General features: G+C 33.5%; 1 protein-coding gene across 6 annotated transcripts in view; it reads right to left on the reverse strand.

Moving 5' to 3' along the window:
• Vps13a (vacuolar protein sorting 13 homolog A) overlaps positions 1 to 26474 on the reverse strand; it is a 255843-nt gene that overhangs the window by 197971 nt on the left and 31398 nt on the right. For 4 of the 6 annotated variants that reach the window (XM_071600547.1, XM_071600550.1, XM_071600548.1 and 1 more), the window contains exons 6-17: positions 21904 to 22013; positions 20968 to 21027; positions 18104 to 18163; positions 17823 to 17903; positions 17403 to 17460; positions 14460 to 14587; positions 14166 to 14272; positions 13185 to 13356; positions 11358 to 11420; positions 10739 to 10868; positions 10152 to 10246; positions 9662 to 9804 (exon numbers count right to left, since the gene is read on the reverse strand). In XM_071600547.1, the coding sequence (XP_071456648.1) occupies positions 9662 to 9804; positions 10152 to 10246; positions 10739 to 10868; positions 11358 to 11420; positions 13185 to 13356; positions 14166 to 14272; positions 14460 to 14587; positions 17403 to 17460; positions 17823 to 17903; positions 18104 to 18163; positions 20968 to 21027; positions 21904 to 22013 (1207 nt within the window). Of the gene's footprint in view, positions 1 to 9661; positions 9805 to 10151; positions 10247 to 10738; positions 10869 to 11357; positions 11421 to 13184; positions 13357 to 14165; positions 14273 to 14459; positions 14588 to 17402; positions 17461 to 17822; positions 17904 to 18103; positions 18164 to 20967; positions 21028 to 21903; positions 22014 to 26474 lie in introns of those variants that run through there. The other 2 variants (XM_071600551.1, XM_071600552.1) reach the window with 2 other exon arrangements.

The following is a 26474-nucleotide window of genomic DNA, read 5'->3' on the forward strand; positions in this document are numbered from 1 at the left end:
GACTACTGTGAATGGGGTAGTCTAATTTCTGTTTCAGTAGATTCATCACTGATGTATAGGAAGGTAACTGATTTATGGGTATTGATTTTATAACCTGCTACTTTGCTGAATTCATTTATAACTTTTAGAAGTTTTCTGTAAAATTTTTTGGGTCTTCTAAATATAAAATCATGTCATTGGCAAATAATGACAATTTGAGTTCTTTTCCTATTCATATCCCTTTAATTTCTTTTTCCTGTCTAATTACTCTAGCTAGAGTTTCAAGGATAATGTTGAATAGAAATGGTGAAAAGGAAGGCATCCTCATTTTGTTCCAGTTCTTAGAGGGAACACTTTCAATTTTTCTCCATTTAGAATGATGTTAGCCTTGGGTTTAGTATATATAGTTTTTATAGTGTTGAGGTATATTCCTACTATCCCTAGTTTTTCTAGTGTTTGGAACATGAAGGGGTGCTATATTTTGTCAAATGCTTTTTCTGCATCTATTGAGATGATCATATGATTCTTGTTTTTAAGTCTATTGAAGTGATGGATTACATTTATTGATTTCCATATGTTGAACCAACCTAGCATCCGGGGGATGAACCCTACTTGATCTCAGTGTACTACCTTTTTAGTATGTTTTTGTATGCGATTTCTGAATATTTTCACCATAAAGAAATGACAAATATTTGAGGAATTAAAAATTTTTGCATATATGTTCATTAAGGATATTGGTCTAAGTTTTCTTTCTTTGATGTCTTTGTCTGGTTTTAGTTTCAGGATGATGTTAACCTCACAGAATGAATCTGGAAGGGTTCCCTCCTTTTCTATTGCATGGAATAGTTTGAGGAGTATTGGTGTTAATTCTTCTTTGAAGGTCTTACAGAACTCATCCGAGATTCCATCTGGTTCTGGACTTTTTTTGTTTTGTAGATTCTCATGTTTTTTTGTTTTTTTTTCCTATTTCATTACTTGTAATTCATCTGTTTAAATCATGTATGTCCTCCTGATTCAGTTTGGGTAGGTTATATAACTCTAGAAATTTTTCAAGGTTTTCTACCAAAGGTACCAAAAACATTCACTGGAGAAAAGATAGCTTATTCAATAAGTAATGCTAGGAAAATTGGAAATCCACATGTAATAAAATTGAATTAAACCCCTATCTTTCACCCTGTACAAAAACTCAACTCAAAGTGGATCAAAGACTTAGGTACTAGACCAGAGACACTACACCTACCAGAAGAAAAAGTAGATCCAAATATTCACAATGTCGGTTTAGGATCTGACTTCCCTAACAAGACTCCTAAATTGCAAAAAGTAAAATCAAGAATCAATAAGTGAGATGGATTCAAACTAAAAAGCTTCTTCTCAGAAAAGGAAACAATCAATAATGTAAAGAAAGAGCCTACAGAATGGGAGAAAATCTTTACCACATGCACCTAAGATAGAATATTAATCTCCAGGATATGTAAAGACCTCAAAAAAACTTAACATCAAAAAACAAATAAATGAATAACCCAATCAATCAGTAAATGGGCTAAGGATCTGAACAGACGCTTCACAGAAGAAATACAATCAATCAACAAACATATTAAAAAATATTCAACAGCTCTAGCAATTAGAGAAATGCAAATCAAAACTACATTGAGATTTCATTTCACTTCAGTCAGAATGGTATTCATCAAGAATACAAGCAACAATAAATTATGGCAAGGATGTAGAGGTAAGGCACACTTATACATTGCTGGTGGGCCTGCCAATTGTTGCAACCACTCTGGAGAGCAGTATGGAGATTCCTCAGAAAACCTGGACTGGAAACACCATTTGACCCAGTTATCCCACTCGTAGGTTTATACCCAAAGGACTTCGAATCAGCATACTACAGTGATGCAGCCACATCAATGTTTATAGCAACTCAATTCACAATAGCTAAACTGTGGATCTAACCTAGGTACCCTTCAACACATGAATGAATTTAAAAAATGTTTAATAGTATTCAGCCTTAAAGAAGAATGAAATTATGGCATTTGCTGGTAAATGGATGGAGCTGAAGAATATCATGCTAAGCAAAACATGCCACTCTCCAAAAACCAAAGGCCAAATGTTTTCTCTGATATGCAAATGCTAATTTATAATGGCAGGAGGGGACTAAGGAAGAGCAGACTTACTTTAGATTAGGTAGAGGGGGTGAAGGGAGGGGAGGGGATATGGGATTAGGAAGGATAGTAGAATGAATCAGACATTATTACCCTATGTACATATATAACTATACAACCAATGGGATTCTACTTCATGTATAACCAGAAGAATGAGAAATTATACTCCATTACATCTGATGTAAGTGTATTCTATTGTCACGTATAACTAATTAAAACAAATAAAAAATATTTTTTAAAAAGTCAAACAGAAGTGTGCTGTGCAGACATTTTGTAGATGCAGAAAATACCTTAAGTAAAGGAAATCACCTTCAATAATGCAGGTAGACTACATCTAATTGAAAGGTGCTCAAAAGGAATAGAGGGCTGGGTGTGGTGGTGCATACTTATAATCCTAGTGGTTCTTGAGCCTGAGGCAAGAGGATTGCAAGTTCAAAGCCGGCCTCAGCAACTTAGTGAGGCCCTAAGCCACTTAGAAAGACCCTGTCTCAATGAAATATAGAAAAGTGTTGGGGATGTGGCTAATGGTAATGGTAAATCGATCCCTGATATGGGAAAGAAAAAAGAGAGAAGAAGAAGACTGGGAGAGGGGAGGAAGGGAACCAATAAGGAAGAACTATAGAATGAAATTGACCAAACTATGCTATGTGCAAGTAAAAATATGTCACAATGTATCTCACTATTATGTATAATTATAATGCACTGATAAAATGAATAAATTTAGAATAACAAAATTGATTGATCAATGTACACTAAGTCATAACTGCGTAGAAGTACAAGTCGTGGTGTGCTATTGCACAGTAGGGAGAGTGATTATAGACAACAAAAATGTACTGTGTATTTCAAAATGGGACAAAGGATTCTGAATATTTTCACCATAAAAAAATGACAAATATTTGAGGAGATACGTTTACCCTGCTTTAAATATTATATAACATGCACACATATACAAGTGTCACGTCATATGCCATGAATATACACAATTTTTATGTTTGTATGTATCAGTTAAATATTAAATTAATAAACAGCAAAACCTAGTTTCCCTAAGTTAAAAAAAAGACAACAAAATAAGATTTGTATCAATAAAGGCAAAACTCATATTGGCTCAAGATGCTTAAGAACAAATTTTACCAATCATTCAATAATCAGAGTCTAACTCAGGGAAGACTCCTATGATTAAGAAATAACTAACACATTCACACTCATCCCTGGTCCACTATAGATCTTTCCTATTCCAAAGAAGGAATTCATGAGCTACTATTCCCAACCTAAACACAAAAAGTAAGCTCCTTGAACTGTGAAAGTAGCCTCTATGCCACATACAGATTCACAGTTAAGTATGAATATTTTACTGGTTTGGGGGTCTTAAGCACAACCTTTGATTAGTAAGTAGCTTGTGCTTACATAAGGACAACCTCTAGAAAGACAGGCTAAAAGATACAAATCAGAAAAATAAGTCAGCAGTGACATCAGAGCTTTGCACACTAGTCCACTCAAATTAACATAAACAAATGACTAAAACAATAAGAAGTCAACATGTGAGTGGGTAGATATCAGAATTCAGACACTATAATCTGAAACGCTGTTTTGACCGCAAAATTGTAAGATATGCATATAAAGAGAAAAGTGTTACTGAAACATAATAAAAAATACCAGGCAAAAGACTATCTTTGAAGGGGCCTAAATGCTGAACTGGATAAAGACTTAAAAGCACCAATTAACAATATATTTGAAAAACATATGTAATAAATTAAATAAAGATGTAACAATGACCAATCAACTTAAAAATATCAATAAAGAAAAAGAAATTTCTTTTTAAATGGAAAATCTGGAGTTGAAGAATACAATAAATGAAATGTATAAATTTTATAGAGATTCAACAATACATTTGAGCTGGGAAAAAAGAATTACCTAAACTGAAGACAAATTAACAGAGATAGTACAATCTAAGGAAATAGAACGAAAAAAAACATGAACAATAATGCATAGAGCTTCAGAGAAATGTAGAACTCATCAAGCGCCTCACCTAAAGCACAATGGGAAGAAGACACACAGAAACGGGCCAAAAGCACAGCTAATGCACAATGGAAAAAGACAGAAATTGGGCAAAAGAAATTTGAAGAAATAAGAATGCAAATTCTCAAACTTGATGAAGAATACTAATCTCCATATCTAAAATCTTCAATAAACTCTAAATAGTATAAATACAAGGAGATTCACACCCAGACACATCATAATTAAAATACTAAATGATAGCCGGGCACAGTGGCACACGCCTATAATCCCAGAGGCTTGGGAGGCTGAGGCAGAGGGATTGTGAGTTCAAAACCAGCCTCAGCAACTTAGTTAAGTACTAAGCAACTAAATGAGACCCTGCCTCTAAATTTAAAAAAAAAAAAAAAATAGGGCTGGGGATGTGGCTCAGTGGTCAAGTGCCCCTGAGTTCAATCCCTGGTAACCCCCCCCCCCAAAAAAATACTAAATGATAAAGAAAAATCCCATGAACACCAAAAACAACAATGATTCATAATACATAGAAACCACAATAAGAAAGAAAAGCAGACATTCTCAGCAGAAACAATGGAGGCAAGAAGGCAGTGGCACAGCGCACTGAAAGTGCTGACACACTTGTCAAACTGTGCATGTAACTCAGTAGCTCAGTAGTAGAGTGTTTGATAGTATATGAGAGGCCATGGGTTCAATCCCCAGCTGAGGAACGAAGGAAAACTTGTTAACCAAGAGTCCTAAAACCAGCAAGAGTGTTTTTCAAAAATAAGAGTAAGGTTTAAAATATTCCAAGATAAACAAAAACTCAACAGAATTAATTACTAGCAAAATTAGCTTAAAAGAAATACAGACAGAAGTTGTTTAGGCTGAAAGAAATTAAAATCAGTCATCAATGTAAACTTACAAGGAAAAATGAAGCTTGTGTGAAGGTAGTTACATAGGTAATGATAAAAGACAGCATAATTATATGTTGCTTTTCAGTTTCTTTTATATTACTTAAAAATAACTGCATAAAACATTCTCCATAAAATTATATTTTGGGACCCATAGCAGAGAGAAATTAAATTAAATAACAATAATACAAAGCAAAAGGATAGGAATAAAGCTATATTGAATAAAGAAAATTAATAGCAGATGGTAACTGGAATATATGGGAAGAAATGAAGAGAACTACACTGGTAGATAAGATAAATAAAGCATTCAAAAAACATCAATGCATTGACTTATTACTATTCATTCTTCACAAAGCTTTATAAAATGATATGACTATATAAGGCAAAATTATATAATGTGTGTGTATATATATTTATATAAATATAAAATACAGTATCATATTTAGAAATAATAGTGCAAAAATAGGGGAAAGGGAATGGTTTTACATCGGAATAAAGTTTCTACGTCTGACCAGAGTAAAGTTAGCATAAATCTGAAGTAAATTGTAAAAAGTTAAGATATATATTATGAGCCCAACACCACCTAAGAAATTAATTTGTAAGAATATTTTTAAATTATTTAAGGAATTAAAATGACAAACTAGAAAAGCCAATGGAAGGTGGCAGGTAAAGGAGGAACACAGGAACAAAATAATCATGAGAAATAAAAAAAACTAAAAGCAAAATTACATACATAATCCAACCACTTTAACGATAACATTAAAAGACAGCCAGGCCCAGCATGCCTCTAGTTCCAACCACTCAGGAAACAGGGAAGAGGATCCACTTGAGCCCAAGAGTTGGGAGGCCAGCCTGGGTAATGTAGTGAGACTCCAGAGTCCAAAATAAAAAAGAAGAATATCACATAAAATGGCAAAATAAAGCATTCAAAGAACCCTTCCACTGAAGCAATTATAAGCTAGCAAGGATGGACAAAAATCAACTTTTTTTGGAACCCTAGAATCTAATTTTTTTAAAAAAATCTTTTAACAAACAGGAAAGTGCTTAATGAAAAAGAACACTGGGTTTCAGAAACAAAGCATTGTGGCATTTTTGTTTAACTATCTACCATTCCCCTTTCTCCAGTAGTGTGGTTGCCATGGGGACAATGGCTCATATTCCTATACTATGGCTGACTGATGCCAAGGGACTACAGGAACCTTGTTCTTCAAATACTGTGGTCAAATGTTGTAATCTATTTGGAGGTTCCCCAAAATGCCAGCACAGAGGATGACCTTCATTCCATACTCCCACCATCCAGGCAGAGGCAGTACCAGTTCCAAAATTTAAAGAAATGCCCATATCACAGATGCCAGGACATGGGACAATGATTAGGGAAAGCACCAAACAGACCCCAAAGTGTGGGAAGACGGAGGTTCAAAAGAAAGTTTCTAGGAGGAATAAAGTCTCAAAATCCCCACTGAAAGTACCATGGAAACCAAAGAGCAACACTTAAGCCCAGGATCAGAGATTTTCTAAAGAAGACCTGACAAAAACTTAGATTAACAGGTCTAGTAAATCTGTGAGCTGCATAAAAGGAGGAGGTTTATGCAAAGACAGAGTTATAGGTAACCTGGCACAACATTAAGAAATGTTAGAGCTCAAAGCAGAGCTGGAAGAGTATTTAACTTTGTTTCCTTTTGATCCCAGGCATTTAAAGAAATCTCTATCAAGTCACTGTCTCACCATCTGAGATAATGAAACAGACTAAGGGACACAGAATAGAGTCCTTTCAAATAGGAGTTAGGAAAAGTTATGGCATTAATTTCTCAGGGCTATCATAAAAACTATCACATACTGGAAGATTTAAGAATCTGTTCTATTATCACATACTGGAATACTTAAGAATCTGTTCTTTCACAGATCTGAAGATTAAAAATCTAAAATTGAGGGCTGGGGATGTGGCTCAAGCGGTAGTGCGCTCGACTGGCATGCGTGCGGCCCGGGTTCGATCCTCAGCACCACATACAAACAAAATTGTTGTGTCCGCCGAAAACTAAAAAAAAATAAATATTAAAAAAAAATTCTCTCTCTCTCTCTCACTTTAAAAAAAAAAATCTAAAATTGAGGTGTCAGTAGAATTAGTTCCTTTTGAAAGCTTAGAGGGAGCAATTGTTCCTTGTTTCTCTCCAAAATTCTGAGCTGCTGGTGAGTATTGGCTTGAACATTCTGCAACTCTGCCATTGTTGCAATGTAGTATTTCAAATCTATGTTCATATTCTCTCTTTCATCTTCCTTGTTTTCTGAACCTGGGTCCAAATTCTCCTCGTAAGGACACAAATCAGGATTAGGGCCAACATACCAACCTATCATGAATTCAACTTAACTTGATTACATCTGCAAAGACCATATATTCAAATAAGGTTATATTCACAGTTACTTAGAATTAGGATTTGATATTACTTTTTGGAGAACAAAATTCTACCCATTATAGGCAGTAAACACACTTAAATAGACTATAAAAGAATGAGCAAGCAAAACCTAATGTAAGCTGAATGAAGAAAACAATAAGGATTAGAGGATAAGTAATGAATGAGAGACTAGAGAAATAAAGAAAATCCACAAAGTCAAAGTTGGGTTGTTTTAGAACTAGTAACAAAATTTATCTAGACTAAGAAAAATGAGAGAAGACTCAAATTGCTAAGATCAAAAATGAAAAAGGATAGTACTACCAATCTCAAAGAATGATAAATAATTGTAAGGTAATACTATAAACTATATGCAAGGAAATAAGATCATAGATGAAACAGACAAATTATTAAAGGCAAAAAACTACTAAAAAAGAGAAGCTATTACCATATTATCCAGTAATTATAAACTTACAACAAAGAAAGCTCAAGATTCAATAACTTCATTGGTAAATTCTACCAACAAATATTTAAATTAGAATTTTAAAAAATTATTTACCAAGTTTGTCGAAGAGGAAGGAACACTTTACAACTTATTATATGAGAACAAGTATTTCCTTAATTAAAAAAAAAAGATGACGATATCACAAGCAAAAGAAAACTTTAGGTCAATAGATCTAAAAAATTTTCAACTAAATAAAAAAAAAAAACCCAATCTAGCAATATTTAAAAAAGGATTATACATATGACGAAATGGGGTTTATTTCAGGAACATAATGATCTTTTAAAATCTGAAAGTCAACTGCGGTAATATACTGTATATCAAGAGAACAAAGGAGAGAATCACAGCCTCTGGGACCAGAGACCCTCCTGTTTCTCCTTTGTTATCAAAGCAATAAAACTTCTTTTTCCTTTTTCTCAAACTGTGTTCTCATTATTGGATTAGCATCAGGGACAAGGACTGAGCTTTCAGTAACAAATCTGGTACCCCAGATGGGACCCAAGAACAGCCCCCACTCCAATTTTCTTAGGCAGGCCTGGCTCTCCAAGCAATCCCACTTTCATGCTAAGGATGTCAAGTGGTTGGCGAACCTATGGAGAACCATCTGCAGGAGAGTTAGAAGACCAGTGAGTTTGCCTCAGGTTGAACTGGAAGAGCTGATACTTTGAGTAAAGGGAGGGACTGAGGGATTGTCCCAGAAGCTGCAGAAGCTCCTTTTTGCTTTGGAGAACTCCTGCCTTCCCTCCCTTATCAGGCTACTCCATCTTGGTCCACTTTGAGAAAAAGGAAACTGAACTCAGTAAAGTCATGACACCCTTGGCCATCTGGTAAGTCCCCCGGTGTGCACACTGAGACTCTTGATTCCACACCGTCTTGTCCCTCTATGTGGGAACATCTGTGGAGTTACTGGTGTAGGAGTCACAGTTAAGTAGACTCAAACCTACGGATATTTGCTCTTTTCTGGTCTGCTTAGGTTCTCATCTGTTTATTGAGCTTGGGTTTGGGAATTCCCTCTAGTTGTCTGTGTTTTTGTTTTATCTGTTACTGCCCCTTTTAAGACATGGGCAATACTGTGTTGATCCCACAAGTAGTCTCTTGGGAAAGATCTTGGCTGGCAGTAAAATAAAGATATTGCCAGATTAAAAACTACATTGTTAATGTTGTTTCTTTTACTGTGGCAGGACTTCTGCCCATTTTTGTATTTTTCTTTAGTGTCCTATGTTTCATTGGCATGCAGTTTCCTACTGAACATTTATTATAATTAAGAATTGATACATTAATAATTCAAAACATACCCATCATGTTACTAGAAAAAAATAGGTTCCTAAAAACAGAAAGGATACATTCAAGTTCAGTCTCACAGTAATTTTTTTTTTTTTTTAAATAAGGTTGAGTACCCCATACCTGAAATGCTTGGGACTAGAAATATTTCTGATTTAGGATTTCCTTAGATTTTTTAAATGTTTGTATATAGGCACGATATCCTGGGGATGGGACTCAAGTCTAAACATGAAATGAATTAACATTTTATATATATCTCATATACAGAGCCTGAAGATAATTTTATACAATATTTTTAGTGCATTTGCATTTTGACTATAACCCATCACATAATATCTGGTGTGAAATTTTTTACTAGTGGTATTATGTTGGCACTTAAAAATCTTGGATTCTAGAGCATTTCAGAATTTCAGATTAGGGAATCTTAACCTGTGAAAGCAAATAATTACTTACTTGATTGCTTGTGCTCCTGGTCTTTGCACAATTAAAGTGCTAAATTCTTCTACTACAATGTGTATCAGCTCAGGTTTTTGGTTATTTTCCCTTAGAACGATGGACATACTTTTCAAGTGAACAAAAAACTTCATGGCTTCAAACTAGAGTATAACCAGAACAATAAAATGGAAAAAAGTATACATAAATATGTATATATATATATATATATATTTACACAAAAAATAATCTTACTTAATATAGTTCATTCATTTCAAAAACACAAAATACTTTAGAAACAATCCTTCATCTATTCCCCCAAAGAAATACCACAGTAACGCCAAAAAGTAAAGGATAATTTTTGTTCTTACCTTGGAAATTAAAATAAATGCAATATTTACAGACTCAGAACAGATCACAGAAAAAAGGTAGTAGCACATATTTCTGAGAAAAATTAAAATAGACATATCCAACACTCAACTCAGAGGTGTTAGGTAAGAAAACATCTTACTGTTTTGGGCAAGGTTGGATCAACTGCTGTTTCACTATAGCCAATTGCTTCATAGAGTAAAGCCTTTTCTTCAAGTGTCAACATTTCTTCCAGAACTACAAATTGTAAACAAGAACTCTGAAATTTCAGGTGGTAACAATAAAAAACTGAAATATAATTTACCTGCCTTCAGAAATAACATGAAAATTTTATTTTCCTTTTCTAATATTAGAATGACAATGGTACTTTTAGAAGTTACTTTCCTAAAATACAATTTACTAAACATATAAATTGAGCAATATAAATTTCTAAATGTTTGTTTTAAGCAAGAGCTCAAAATATGGCTAACTGTACTGAACACTTTGTGCTCTATATGTGTAATAATAATTGTAATGCATTACACTGTCATATAGAAATAAAAAATAAAAATATTTATTTGCTTGTACATATTAAAATGCTTAACAATAACTTTATTAATAATAAATTTAAACTGAATATAATCATGTACATATGCTTACACAATGTCTATTTAATTAGGAAATTTTCTGCAAAACTCTATTTTCACAAGTGATGATTAACTACTCTACTGTAAAATGAAATGGACATACTTCCAGGTTTAACATCTGGTTGTTCTTTTGTATGTGATTCTGACCAAGTCCACAGCCAGTTAAACCATCCTTTTTTATCCTCTGGATCAATTATTCCTTCTTTATAAATCTTGTATCCAGTTTTCTTTAACTAAAATCAACAAATTTTTGAATAATGACAAATTATCCATTTTTTAGCAATCAAAAGAAATGGATACATGGTATTTCAAAATTATCTACCTGAATGAATGTAAACAATAAACACACTGAAAAAATAACCCAGTAACTTCAATTAGCCAAACATAAGAATTTAGGATTACCACATAGTTCTTCCTGTCATAAGATTTGGTGACTGGGGCAGGGGAGAGGCAGGGTGACCCCTACTTGCTTTCACTTTCATATGAACTCTGAATATTTGAAAAGCCCAATTATTACAAAAGAATTTCTTTCCATAAAAATATGCCTGATTTAAATGGATATGGCAAAAAATGAAATCAAATTTTCTTATAATGCAAAAATGCAAATTTGAGCCCTTTTAGGAAACTATTTTATAATACAAAATATTGATAACAACATATCTGTCATAACCATATGGAATTCAGAATTATTCTTACTAATTGAAAGAAAAATCTGAAGTTACCTCAACTTCTGCCTGTTGTCTAGCTATAGTTATATTAAAGACATCCAAGGCTTTTTCCAGCTCCTGAAAATATAAAAGAAAATGTGGTAATGTTATATAAATAAATGTACATAAATAACTTTAGTATATAAATCTACGAACTGCTATACTATAGAAAAATATGAGAGAGGAAGCTGAAAAGAGAACATCTACCAATATAACAAAATATATCTGTTAAATTCTGAAAGGCAATGCTTGTGTGTGTGTTGTGTGTGTATGTATATACACCAAAGTGAAAATTAGTATACAGAATATTTTGAACAAAAAAAATCATGTTTCATAAATATTAGAGTACAAACTCTGTAAGAGGTATAGATATATATTAAAGGATACATATATACATTGTTTTAAATAACTTATTTGGATTTTTAATACAGCTAAAGGTAAATATATCAATATCATTTTCAACTAAAAATATAATTATAAATCCTTCATAATATATGTACAGCTTGCATGGCATCATTAAGATATTCCAAGTAGACCTAGATAAATTTGCTAAAACATTTTTTTAATCTTTACATTTTTCACAATTGTAACAGCTATAAAATAAACTGAGATAAGCTAAATCCTTCATCATATCGACTCATTTCTATAACTTTCAAGTAGTATGCTCAAGCTACTTTTGTCCCACAGATAAAAGATACATACATGCAACCATGACCTACTATTATCTAAAAAATAGCTTAACTCGGGATTCTACTACTCAGCACACTTGAAGGCCTCTGCTTAAGATTCAAAACTAAATAAGGAAATCTGAAACCACCCATAGCCTCTAAACCCAAGCATTCCTAATTATCACTGGGTCTTCAGAAAGTGTCCCACCTTAAAAATAAAAGTAAAACTCAATCTTCAGGGAGTTTCTAATTGGAAATCCATTCTAGATTCAGAATGGCTACACTAATTTCAAGAGGCTAACTCCCTTTGTCTCTTTAAGCTGTACTTCATCCATCTTATAAAATAGCCCCTCTTAGAATATGTAAAATGCAAAAAGATTTAGACTAATTCACAGATAGTATCTAACAACAGTTAATACACAGATAGTATCTCAAGACAGAGTATTAACTATAAAGTTGCTGATAAAGACTTCAGATACCACAAGAATGTATGGGCAGAAAATTCAGGGATCTTCATGCAAGAGATGACACTTCAGTACAAGTTCAGGGACAAGAAGAATTAGAATGAGGAAAGATGGATGGCACATATTAGCACAACTGTTTCTACAAGAATGAGGACTGGAGCTGGGGTTGTAGCTCAGTAGTAGAGCCCTTGCCAGCATGTGTGAGGTACTGGGTTCAATCCTCAGCACAACAAAAATATGAATAAATAAAAGGAAGGTATTGTGTCCATCTATAACTAAAAATATATACAAAAAATGAGCACTGAACATATAGAAAACTTAATTAATGCACAATCAGATGATAAGAGCAAAAATGTGATTGATGATGCCAGTAACATACAACTTTGGAAACCAACAGAGAAGTTTGAAAAAAGTGTAGCATACACTTTATTTTGGCTTTGAGGTTAAAAACAACATGAGACTTCAAGTTACCATGTGCATAAACCCAAATCTCTTCAGAATAAATATAATCTCCTAAATTTCAAAAGCTCACAGGAGAATTTCATAAGATCTTTTATTACGTGAAATTAGAACAGGAGCACAAAGGTGTCTTAAAAAAAAAAGTGCAGTCACTAAAAGTTAGAATAACGAGTCACTAAATATATTGATGTAGGCATTATACAGTACAACTATTTTGTGTTTTTTTTTTTTTTATTTATTTAAATGCTAACCTCTAAAGACATGAGAATTTCACCAGGTGGTTTCTTATTTATTAACTTTTTTTTGTACAGTTCTTTATATTGCTTCAGTTTTTGTCTATGTTCCCGAATATGCTTCCATGACCACATCCGTAAGCTGGGGCAAACATTTACTTCAAGAATACCGTGTATAGCATAAGCCCACCTAGTTACAAAACAAAAAGAAACACCCCAAACATAACACTCTAAAATCAACAGTCTGAAACAAAACTTATACTCTAACAACAAGCATATCTATAATATTGAGATTAGTAAAAAGATGTATTATTATCTGAGCATTTGCTGTTTCCCAATCCTGTTTATATTAACAATCCATTAATTATTAATCTTACTTCTTTCCAAAGTAAAAATAAGCAAAATCATTCAATTTTGGCTAAAACTTATATGGCTCTACACAAAAACTATTAAGGCTTTTTAGTAAAATAATAATTGAAGTACGTACCTACATACCTCAAAAAGTAATAGAAACTTGTAGAAACTAGATAATTATTTAAAAACTAGAATAACAATATATCTTTGCATTTTAAAATGGAGTTTTACCATATAGACTCTATAACCTTCTCAGTTTTTAAAACTCATGTCTAATAAATAGATTTAGTGGGTCTGACAGGAAAGTTTGAAGGAAATAAAGAAGATATTTCTAGAAAACAAACCAAGATAGTTTTTAAATAATTGCAAAAACACTGATCCCTCTACAGTAAATAAAAATTATGGTATTTTATTATCTCTAGCTATAAACGGTTATAAAGAACCCCTTGAGTCAGTGTTACTAACAAAAACAGCTTCTACATACATTTCCAGACACAAATCAATTTAATCAAAGTTTGTATCAAGACCTTAAAAAGACTACCTTAAAAAAACTAATGTCTAAGAAACTTACTTTTTTGCCATATGTTTTAAATCATTATTAAAAAACAAAACAAACAAACAAACAAACTTAAAAGGCATTTTTACCATTCCTTGGCATGGAAATGAAGAGGAACATCAGGTTTGAATTTCCTATATGGCAGGTTTTGTGTCATCATATCAACTGATTCAAGAAGCTCCATAACACTGAAATACTAAAGAATGGACAAATTAAAATTCTCAAATGTTTGAAGTTTTTTGCTCAACTGAAAAGTGAAATTACCAACTTTTTAAGGAAATGCTACCATATAACATTATGAATTTTAGAAAAACATTGAAAATCTTAGTTCTGCTTTGATTAAACAATAACTCAAAACTTAAAATTTCATCAAAGAAAATCACCTGTGGTTTATTAAATTCAATTGCTATGCTATGTAACTCAACTTCCAAGTTTATTTTGGGGTCAGAAAAGTCAAAATCTGATCGGCGATTCATCTGAAGTTTGGCTTTAGCAGATATGGGGCGAAATACTGAAAAATAATAGAAATTGAAAAAAATTAAATTCAATCATCCTTTAAAAGTCTCAAGGCACCAAAGGTATCAAGTTGAAAACACTGATTTTCATTTCTTTTATACCCTTTCTACAGTTCTTAAATGTCCACACTGCCATAACTTGGTCCAAAGAACTGTTTCTTAATTAGTGAAAATTTTTTCTTTCTTATAATTCATGTTATCTTCCATAAGTAGAATAAGGCTAACAAAACGCACCCTCAGAACACCAATAAATGCTTAAAAGCAGCAACACTCAACTATAAGGAAAAACAGTCCAATAAAATGGTTTCACTAAAAGTACACCGTTAAAATGATTATTAGAAATATTATGAGGAAAATAATTATATTTAAAATTGACTTTCATTTTATGATTTTGAATTCTAAATTTCTCTGTATCTTCCTTTTCCTCCTTTCAATTTGTGAAAAAAGGGCAGAGAAAATGACAGTTTTTCCCAGATTACCTGCTTCGCTCATTCCATCATACCAAAAAAAATAAGAACTATGCAGAGGGAGACCAATAATAGCAGAATCCAGACAGACATCAACCATCAAATTATAAACTAATTTGTATACAATGATAATGCATTCCTCTTAATCATCCCTAAGGACTATCACTTACTACAACTGATTGATCTGCAAACTTTTCACTTTGCTACATGTCCTTAGTTTCATCCATACTCTGCCATGTTATTTTTGTGTTACTGTTTTTAAAGTCTGTTTTCTCTACTTTTTAAAATGTCTTAACTGATAGGTAAAAGCATAAAAATTATACCTATTAATGGGTTGTCATCTACTGTTTGAATACATGCATACATCGTGAAATGTTTAAATATGGTTAAACATATCTATCTATGTCCTCAAAGATTCAGCATTTATAGTGAAAATTTCATGATAAAAACTTCCTTTCCAGCTGGGCATGGTGGCACATGCCTATAATCCCAGTGGCTTGGCAAGCTGAGGCAGGAGGATCCCAAGTTCAAAGCCAGCCTCAGCAACTCAACGAGGCTCTAAACAACACAGCAAGACCCCAGTACTAAACAAACAAACAAACAACTCCCCTTCCTAGCATTATGCCAGTTATGAATTTATTGCCTGTGAATTCCAAATTTACCCTTTATGCCTGCTCTGAAAAATGGTTTAAGGTCCTTCAAATATTTTTCCTTTACCAGCCATTATAATAATAACCTTTAAACCACTAGCGACACTACAGAGGAAGGATTTATCCTGCCTGGTTCCAGTGTGGTCATTTAAAAAACTTCTACAAAGGAATGGTTCTCCATTCCTTTAGAACAGACTTTAACCACTGACTGGTTCCTATAGCATGAAGGTATTTAGAACCAGCCTTTTGAAGGTAGAGCTTAGAGCAGCAACTTCCCCTACTACCCTACTTAGGAAGACCTGTACTAAAGTACTGACAGTAAGAAACCTCTCCATGAGGCTAACCAGGGAACAGATTTGCGGGCACAGCAGAATAGGGACTTTCTGCCATTCAGTGAGCTACAACCATTATCTCTCCAACAAGGTCTAGACCTCAGTCCTCAGGAAGGGGTCCTTCTTTAGGCACTTCATCTTAGCCCTAGGGTAGAAGCTATTTCTTTTATCATCTACTCCTAAATTTTTTAGATTTCTCTTCTTTTTTTTTTTTTTAAATAGTCAACACCTTGTTACTCCAAACCTGTCTAACAGTTAATATTTATTTACATTAAACTTTACATGTTCAAATTATATTCAATTCTCTCTCTTCATTGGATCTTTACTGATACAATATAAAATGACCACAGGGCAAAGGAGAAATAAGTCAAACCTTAAGTAACAGATTTGAGAATCATAAACATATATGATATATAGTCTTCTATTCTGAGCATTTCCTATGAGGAACAAGTTTAAAAATGAAACCATATTCAAAAAAATGAAAATAATATTTTAAGAGTGGGAAGAATAAGAAGAGCCATTTGAGGAAACTGACAAAGGTTATCAATAAGGTAGAATAATACAAAAAGAAAAATACTTTCAGGGAGAATATTTTGTGGTTAATGACAGCAGGCAGCCAAATTCAAGAGTGCCCTCAGGATTGAAGAAATCACACTCCTTTTCTCTGTGTATTTTAGTAACTTGTTTCACATTATAAAAGCAATATGTATTCATTTAGAAAATTTGAAAAACAAAAAACTATAAAGAAGAAAAATTTTAAGTGCATGTTTTTAAAATAGTAAGATCACAGTGCAACTAAAGCTATAGCAGCTAGTTTTATTAAGCTGTATTTGCTATGTCAAAATATCTTTATAAACATTATCTTAATATTAAATATAACTGAATATAAGCCTTACTGAATATAATCCTTAGAGATTTATCACAATTTATTACCATATTTGTTTTTAGACATTTTCTCCTGTAGTTCTGAATGATAGCTAAAGCTCCTAAACATATAAAAAAGATAATTTTTTTTTCAAATTTTTTTTTATTTGTTCTTTGTAGTTATACATGACAATAGAATGTATTTTGACATTTCATTCATACATGGAGTACAACTTCCCATTCTTGTGGTTGTACATGATGTAGAACTATACTAGTTGTGTATTCATTCATACATGAACATAGGAAAGCTATGTCTGATTCATTCTACTGTCATTCCCATTCTCATCCCTCCTCCTTTCTTCTCACATATATTAAATATATTATAGAGATCTCAACTATACAAGAGAAAATTTAATATAAAAGAACAGTGATATCAAAAATGTTAATGTACATTTTATACTGATTAATTACACTTTTTATTTTATAGAATACACTTACCAAAATCATAACCTTTTGGAACAATATATTCATTAACAACGCCATTCTTCAAGTTGTCCTATTAAAAGACAAATTGCTTTTATTTATATTCACATCAATATACCTTTATCCTATAAAATTCTATTATCTGCAAAAAAATGTTTAAAAGCACTTAGCTATGAGAAAATATTAAAGTAATTAAACAATATAGCACTAAACTACTACAAAACAATGCTTTAGGAGATATTAAGATATGCATATATGTGTGTGTACGTGCATTCATACTTGTGTAATTCACCTATTAGTATAAATAGCTAATGGATTTTACCTAGGAAAAAAAATACCAACTCTGGTAGTGATAGAATACTTATGATGAATTATACTTTATACAAAATATGATACTAACAAACATATATGCACACATCCAAATAATTTACTCACCAATGATTTGTCATAATCATTAAGATAAAACATCTGAGACTGTACATTCCAGTAGGCAAAAAGATTGTCCAATCGAATTAACTGAAAATAAATCAAATTTATTATGTTTTATTTTCTTTGAAGTATTAACATAAGCCATTCAGAAGTCTCAAATAATTGAGTGATATGACAGAGTTAAGCAAACAGCAACAGTTCACATTAACTCTTATCTATATGTATATTTTCATTTATTTTTCTAAAAGTCTCTTTCAAGTCAATGAGTTAGCATTTATTTATTTTACCTTACGAACTAGTTTCTCAGTTTCATCTTGTAAATATGGAACCCAGTACTGATCAGTGGTCTGAAAAGGGAAAAAAGAAGAGCAGTAAAATGATCATTACATTTGAAATGGCAGAGTGCTGTCATTATAACCTAAGACCAATTTCTCATGAAAATGCCATTAAAAATATATAATTTAGGAAAAAAAACCTTTAGAAGATGGAAAGATATCCTGTGTTCTTAATTGGCAGAATAAATATTGTCAAAATGGCCATACTACCAAAAGCAGTATACAGATTCAATGCAATCCCTCTCAATTACCAATAACATTCTTCACAGAATTAGAAAAAAAAAAAAAAAATTCTTAAATTCATTTGGAAGAATAAGACACACAGGATAACCAAAGCCATACAAAGTAGGAAAGCAAAGGAGGCGGCCTCATAATAGCTGATCTGAAATTATGCTACAGAGCTATCTTAACAAAAGCAGCATGGACTGGCAGCAAGATAGACAAGAAGATGAAAGGAACAGAAAACACAGAGACAAATCCACATTTCTACAGCCATGTGATATTTGACAAAAAGTGCAAAAAATATATTTTGGAAAAAGCCTTTTTAACAAGTGGTACTAGGAAAACAGGATAGCTATGTGTAGAAAAAAATAGAAACTAGACCTATATCACCCATCCTGAACAAAAGTCAAACTGAAATGGATCAAAGGCTTAGGAATTAGAACAAAAATTTATAACTGCCAGAAGACAATACAGGGTCAACATTCCATCATATAAGTGCTGACTTCCTTAACAAGACCCCCATAGTGCAAGAAACACACACACACACACACACACACACACATTTAAAAAAAAAAAAAAAAAAAACACAATGGAGTTTTACTCAGCCATTAAAAAGAATGAAATTACGGCCTGTGCCAGTAGATGGAAATGGAAGTGAAACTAGCCAAACTCAGAAACTTAAAGGTCAAAATATTTTCTCTCATATGCAGAAACTAAACTAAAGGAAAAGGGAAAAGAAAGATAAAATTACATAAAGAACCAATCAAATACAAATAATAGGCTAGGGAGCAAAAGGAAGTCTAGTAGAGGAAGAAGCATGGGAGAGGGGAGGAAGGACAGGTAGGAAATGTGGGTGGAGGGACAAAGGGGGTGGATTGTGAACCAAAATCAAACTCCTTGAACATATCTGTTTGTCAGAATGAACTCAACTACTATGTAGAACCACAAAGCTCTAATAATCTTTTTTAAAATATACCATTCAAACTCGTTGTGGTGGCACACACCTGTAATCCCAGAGGCTCAGGAGGCTGAGACAGGAAGATTGCTGAGTTCAAAGCCAACCTCAGCAAAAGCGAGGCGCTAAGCAACTCAGTGAGACCCTGTCTCTAAGTAAAATACAAAATAGGGCTGGGGATGTGGCTCAGAGCCTTTGAGTTCAACCCCTGGAACCCCACCCCCCAAAATCATTCAATCAAAGACTATTAAGGACCACAGGAAAGTCTCTGCTTTCATGGAGGTCAAAAACAAAACAAGTAAATACAAACAGGTAAGTGTCACCACAGAGGTTAAATAGTTAACTGTGACAACAAAGAGCTTGCCAAATGGCAGTGGCAACAAAGAGCTTGCCAAATAAAATGATGATCAACTTAATATAATGAACTATAGAAATGACACCTGAAAAAAGGCTTATGACTAACCTAATTTATGATATGAGTAGAAATTATTGATTCTAAGTAGGAATTATTGTTCACAAAAAGAAGGCCCAAAGATATGTAAAGATGACACGTTCAGAGAACTGAAACAAGGCAGTATGGCCAGAGAATATAACACAAACAAAGAAAAGAGGTGAAATCTGTTATGTTACGTGGAGTCAGATTACAGGATTTATAAACTATACAAAGACAAAACTACACATTTTTCCTTAAAGCAATCAAGGTATTCTGTCCTTATTTTCAACATAACAGCAGTATTTGACAACTTACCCTACCCACTTTAGAGTAACTTTTCACTTTTTGTTTTTGCTTATGGTAGAGCCATGAAAAATGAAATCATACATAAAACCCAACAGATACAAGATATGCAACTATATAATAAAAAACTATATAGAAGTTAAATTGCCTTACATGTGAGGAAAAAAAGGTTTTTAAATATTGTGAAGTGGAAAAGTTAACGTACTGAAGAAACATAAAATATTTATGTAAACTTTTCAAATAAACCTACATTTTTAATGAACATATTGTATAAAAGTTTTAATACTTAGAATGTTTATCTCTAGGGGAGATGAGAAGGGTGAATTGAAAACAAAAGGAGTTTAAACTTTATCTATAACTGTGTAGTCCTATAAAATTATTTAATATTTAGAGTAAGTAACAAATTCAACAACTATTCATTCTGAATGCAAGCAAATTTTTCAAAATTCTCTGTGTTCCTTTATTTTCAAAATTGCTCTATTTCACAATTAAACAGGAGAAAATATGCGACAATACTAATAATAGTGGTGAGGAAATGAATTCTTAAGAGTTTTTCAAGACTAATCAAAGATTCCGAAACAAATATTTATTATTTTTATTTAGTACTTATTTATTAGAACTTTGGAAATTTTTGCAGTTCTGAGGAGAAAATCAATTTTTTAAGCAAACAAAAGTATCTAACATTGTAGTTACCAATAATAATAGGCCCTCACATTTTAAACTAAATTTTATTTCCAGTTTCATAAATGTGAATTTACTTTCCCCTCAATTCCAATTCTATGTATGACTTTTCTACAACTAAATGCAAAACTATTTCTAATACAGCATATACAAATCATAATTGTAGTCTGAATAACGGTATTCCACAATTAAATATCGTCATTACTTTTTTAAATGAAGTACCTGCATGCTGAGATTTTGTAAAGAAATACCAAATGACAGTGGTTTCTCACGATTTGTGATCTAAAGAGGGAAAAAAGAAAATCTTAGTCAAATTTGTTAACAGTTGAACAAAATTCACTTTATGGAAAAAGTTAACTTTCTAGGAAGTATCCTATTTTGAATATTCAAAAACATTGTATTTCTTCCTTTGAAAATATCTTTGGTTCCTACATTTTTCCTAAAACAAATTAAAATATACTAAATATTAACATCTGTGTTATACTATAATGATACACCTACACAATGTTTTCTAGTTTATAAAAAAAATGTTTATTAAAAAAAACTGACACAGGGCTGGGGTTGTGGCTCAGTGGTAACAGCTTGCCTAGCATGTGTGAGACACTGGGTTCTATTCTCAGGACCACATAAAAATAAATAAATTAAATAAAGGTATTGTGTCCGTCTACAACTAAAATAAATTTTTAAAAAAAGACTGACACAGTAATACTATAAAGCAAATAATTCAGTGTTTTAAGAGAACAACAAATTAAGCTCAAACAATTAGTTAAGCCTAGCACTACTGATCTCTAGAGCAGAGCTCTTTCCAGGAGATAAAAGTAGCATATTTTTAAAAGTACTTAATTTTGAAATTGGTAATTTCCAAGGCATTTTCATTCATGATCTGGAGTTTGAACAGTTTGGGAAAATGTAACTAAACACTCACTATTAACAACTGAAAATTACAACACACATTCATGTGCTTAGTACGCATGAGTCCCCACAATCAATCCTCAGTTCCCAATAAAAGAATAGATCATGTTATCTTCAGTTTTATATCTTTCAACCTCTCAGCATTATTTAATAGTCTGGCTAGTATAAAGTAAGTATCAACAAATAGTACAATGACTTACATATAAATGTATCTTTTAAAATCATCTATATTTTTAAAATACTTACATCATCTTCATAACGAATATGGATGTTGGAAATTTTCACTTGAAGATTTTTTATGATCTGAGTAACTAATTTTTCTGTAAAAGTATCCTGTTTCTCTTCCCGCTGTTGTTCTACAATTGCAAATATTCCTTTTATTTAATTTGAATGAAACATACATCCTGTAACTATCCATACATTGAGGGAGCATTTTTATAACATCTTGCTTAAGAAAAATAGAGATTTAAAAATTCAACACTAAAAGCATGCTTTCCAAAAATCTTTCAAACCAAAAACTTTCAAAGACAATCAAATACACAAAATTTTTCAAAACATAGTTTCTTGTTCAATAAAACTAAAGTCAAAGAGGTAAAATTTACTGGCATCAAATTTTATAATTTATCTGTTAACTATGTCTAAATCTATAAAGAGGAAAACAATGAAGACTGTTAGGTAAGAATTATAATAGGCATAAATTAGAAAAGCCAGTAACTGCAGCAAAGCAAAAATTATATTTTTTCGGTGCTTAGATGAATAAAATAGTTGAATACAATATGTTCCCTCTTTTGATGATATAAAATTGAAAATTACATGATCCTCTCTTCTCCTTTCAAACAAAGATGAAAAAAGTTCATTTTAAGAAAATACTGTAGCAAGCATAGTGGTGCACATGTATAAGGCTGAGACAGGAGGATTGCCTGTATACTCAGAGGCTTGGGAAGGTGAGGCAGGAGGATCGGGAGTTCAAAGCCATCCTCAGCAACCTAGCGAGACACTAAGTAACTCAGTAAGACCTTGTCGCTAATGAAAATACAAAATAGGGCTGGGAATGTGGCTCAGTGGTTGAGTGCCCCTGAGTTCAACCCCTGGTATCATCACCCCTGCCAGAAAAAAAGAAAAAAAAAAAATATTAAGTATCTTCAGTTTCAATACTTTCCAGGGGAACAGAAAGAATAAACAATTGAGGACTATAATTCTTTGACATATGCCTTTGATAACTGCTAGTTACCATCCCTAATTCTCTTTTTAAAAGTGCTGATGAAAGCTATCTCCTTTTGTATTTCTAGTCTATTTCTCCTTTAGTATTATCAGTCTTCTTTATAGACAAAATATATATATATGTCCTCTCTTTTACTCTAATTACCTACATCTCCTAATTCAGTTGGCCCAGGAGGACTTCACAAAAAGTTAATGAAGATATCAACTATACACCTCAAAAATACAAGAGTTAAGTAAGAATATCTGAATATAAAAGGTCTATATAATTAAGTAAATCAGTCCATAGAATATAAGCTCTTTGAAACCAGAAGACCATATTTCAACCTTGAATCCTGTTTCATAATAAAATCCTTTGCCCTTATAAACTTATTCAATTAAATGATAAGTATTTCTTTCCCTACCCACTATTGTCCTCCTGACTTCCTTATGCAGCTCAAATTTCATGTAACAGCAGTATCCTCCTACCCATCATTTCACTTTCCATGGTTTCAGCTACCTGTAGTCAACCAATCCAAAAATATTAACATCTATCTTAACTTTCTCAAGAGACTACATTCACATAACTTTTATTTATTACAGTATATCATTATAATTGTTCTGTTTTTCATTGCTGTTAATCTCTTACTATGCCCAATTTAAACTTATAATTTATCACAGAAATTTATGCATAGGAAAAAATATAGTGTATATATTTACATATAGTGAGATTTCCTGCTTACACCAGGGGGCCCCACAGACACGGGTGGACTACTATGTATTATTTCACCCACTCCTTAAACTGATTTGCTCTTTTTTCTAATTTTCCCTTGTCAATAAAGACCCAACCCTGAATAAGACCAATTTTATATAAGCTTCATATAAAAATATGCCCATGCTTGTGTCTTGCCAGGTGAGTGCTACAAGATACAGATCACAACAGGACAGACTAGAATTATGGTACAGTACTCATCACTATCTTCAAGCAACCAGTAACCCTATTACATTTCTCTAGTCAACATGTTCATACTCTTAGAACAACTATTTCAAAATTCATTTTGACTCTCTTCAAAGTTCCAACTACTCTATTTACACAACTCTGTTTTCTTGTACTAGATGTTCTTGCCTCCAACTTTGGAAGAAGGCAGTTTCACAGTTAGATAACTCCTTCTCTGTCATCATCATTCAGTCAAAACAACTGTTTTTAAGGTGAACAATAACCTATATGCCAGAAACAAAATAATTTCTTAATCATCTTACCCATATATTTCATCAAGATCTATTGTTTGCATCTTAAAACAGCCCCTTTCCCACAGAACTATAAATTCCAAATTTCCTCCTATTATTTATCCACTCCTTTTTGTTCTCTTTTTGTATGTTTTCCTCTGCTATACAATCCTACATGTTAGATTTCTTTAAGGCTCAATCCTAGGATTATTTCACTTCTTACTCTATAGTGCTGCTTCAGGGAACCTCATCTATATCTTCTTGCCTGAATTATAAATCCAATGCTGGTTAGTCTCAAATAAATATTTAATAAAGTAGGAAGTGAAATACAAAGTGCAGAGAACTCAACACATTCAGTAAACTACAAAGAGTTCAATATGGCTAGAGTAAAGAATGGAGGAGATGAGATTTGGGACCAGTTATAAGGCTGGAGACGTAGATGAGATTCATTATCATAAGACCTTTTATATATCTTGATGAAGAGTTTAAACCTTATCCTGATAAGAACAAGGTGTCAATAATGAATTTTAAGCATGACTACGCATTTATATTTTAGATCTAGTATAATAGGAAGGACTTCTGATTAAACATGATGGATTGCATAAATTTCTCTATTGCTCAATAAAACCTCATTAAAGCAAAACAAGAGGGAAAATTAATAAATCCCCAAGGTCAAAGGAAAAAACGAGAGGGAAAAGAGCAGATGAAAAAGCAATGAAAAATCAGAAACTAGAAAGTAGATGGCCTTAAGGAAGAAGAAATTCAATTCTAAATGACCATGGATGGAAATACCATTGAAACACAAAATTAATTTGAAAACAGAATCCTGGAAACATTCAGGCTTAAACCCCCACAAAAGAAAAATGGCCATCAGGGAGCACGGTGAAGGGAAAGGGAGATAATACAAGAATTGATTTAAAGTCTGCATACAAAGTAGTTAAACTTCTAGGTCCTCTCCTAATAGCCAAGCAATTATCCCTTTTGCAAACAAATGAGAATGGAATGGTTTACTCTGGAGAAAATTTACCTAACAGGCTCCAGATTCATTGGGGGGGCGGGGCAGCAGAATAAGGCTCACACTAAAACAGAGTAAAATTCTACATAATGTACAATTACATGCACATTCACTTAATAATATTATCAAACACATAACAAAGCTGAGCTAGAAAATATATGTAATTAGAGGAGGATCCAAGATGGTGGTCCAGAAGGAGGAAGCATTCTGTGTCGCTCCATGACCTAGGACTCAAGTACTAAGAATACTGCTTCTTTGAGCACGCGCACGCGCATGCACAAGAGAGAGACAGAGAGAGAGAGAGAGAGAGAGAGAGAGAGAACACCCCCCCCACAGCTGCTCCCACGCAGGGCTTCAGGCCTCAGCATTAGAGCAGGACTCCCCACTACTCACCAACATAAGTCTCCCAGGTGCCCAAGCAGGACCACCAGCATCAGAACCCACAAAGGACTTCTGGCAACCCACCCACACAGAAATCCCAGACAATGCTCCCACGCAGGACACCTGGCCACTGCCCACGCGCAGGAACTCCAGCCAACACTCCCATGCAGACTCCATCTACTAACATGGGGCTCCCACATCACCTCCATCTTGGGACTCTGCAGCCACTGTCATAGTCCCCTGTGTGCAGTAGACTACCTGCACCTGGGGACATTGCACAGGTTCTGAAGACAGCCAACAGCCACAACACTGCACACCACAGAGCTAATCTCTAAACACATCGCCCAACACCATGGCCCGGCTCCCCCAACCCGACCCAACACCCCATGGCTGAAAACAGTTGCCTCCATCTTGGGTCACCTTCATCACCACCTTTGGTTGGGGCAACTCCAAGTATGGAACACTGGCTGAGCAGGTATCATAGTTCCCAATTACCCCGTCTCCCCGGCAGCCGCTAGCCTAGCAGTGACTGCACAATACAAAACAACTCTCCAAGACAGGTGTGCGGCTCCCAAAGCACAACCCATAAGACCTCTGGAGATAAAGGTCCCTGATTAGGAAGTAGAAAGGGAAAGGGTGAGTGAGATACAATCTGGAGTCTAATTTAAGAGACCAGGAACTGTGAGATCTATAGGTGAGATAAGGAGATAAGACCAGGCACTCACATCACATGAGCAGGCCCCAAAGGAGATCCTTGGGGTGCAGTCTCCCATTGGGGACTGGCAGGTGCCATACCCCACTTCCAGGTGACCTGCACCCAAGTCCAACCCTCCCACTTTGGTAACCTTCACCATCCTGAGGGTAGAGATATCAGCTAACAACAGTCAACCCCACCTACTGGGAGAGAAGGAAAGCAGGAAAGATACTAATCTCCAACCAAAACAATTCTTATTTCTTTCTTCAAGATTATACTTTCCTCTCCCTCTCTACTCTCTCG

The sequence above is a fragment of the Marmota flaviventris genome, chromosome 13 (assembly GCF_047511675.1).
Source record: "Marmota flaviventris isolate mMarFla1 chromosome 13, mMarFla1.hap1, whole genome shotgun sequence".
NCBI lineage: Eukaryota > Metazoa > Chordata > Mammalia > Rodentia > Sciuridae > Marmota > Marmota flaviventris.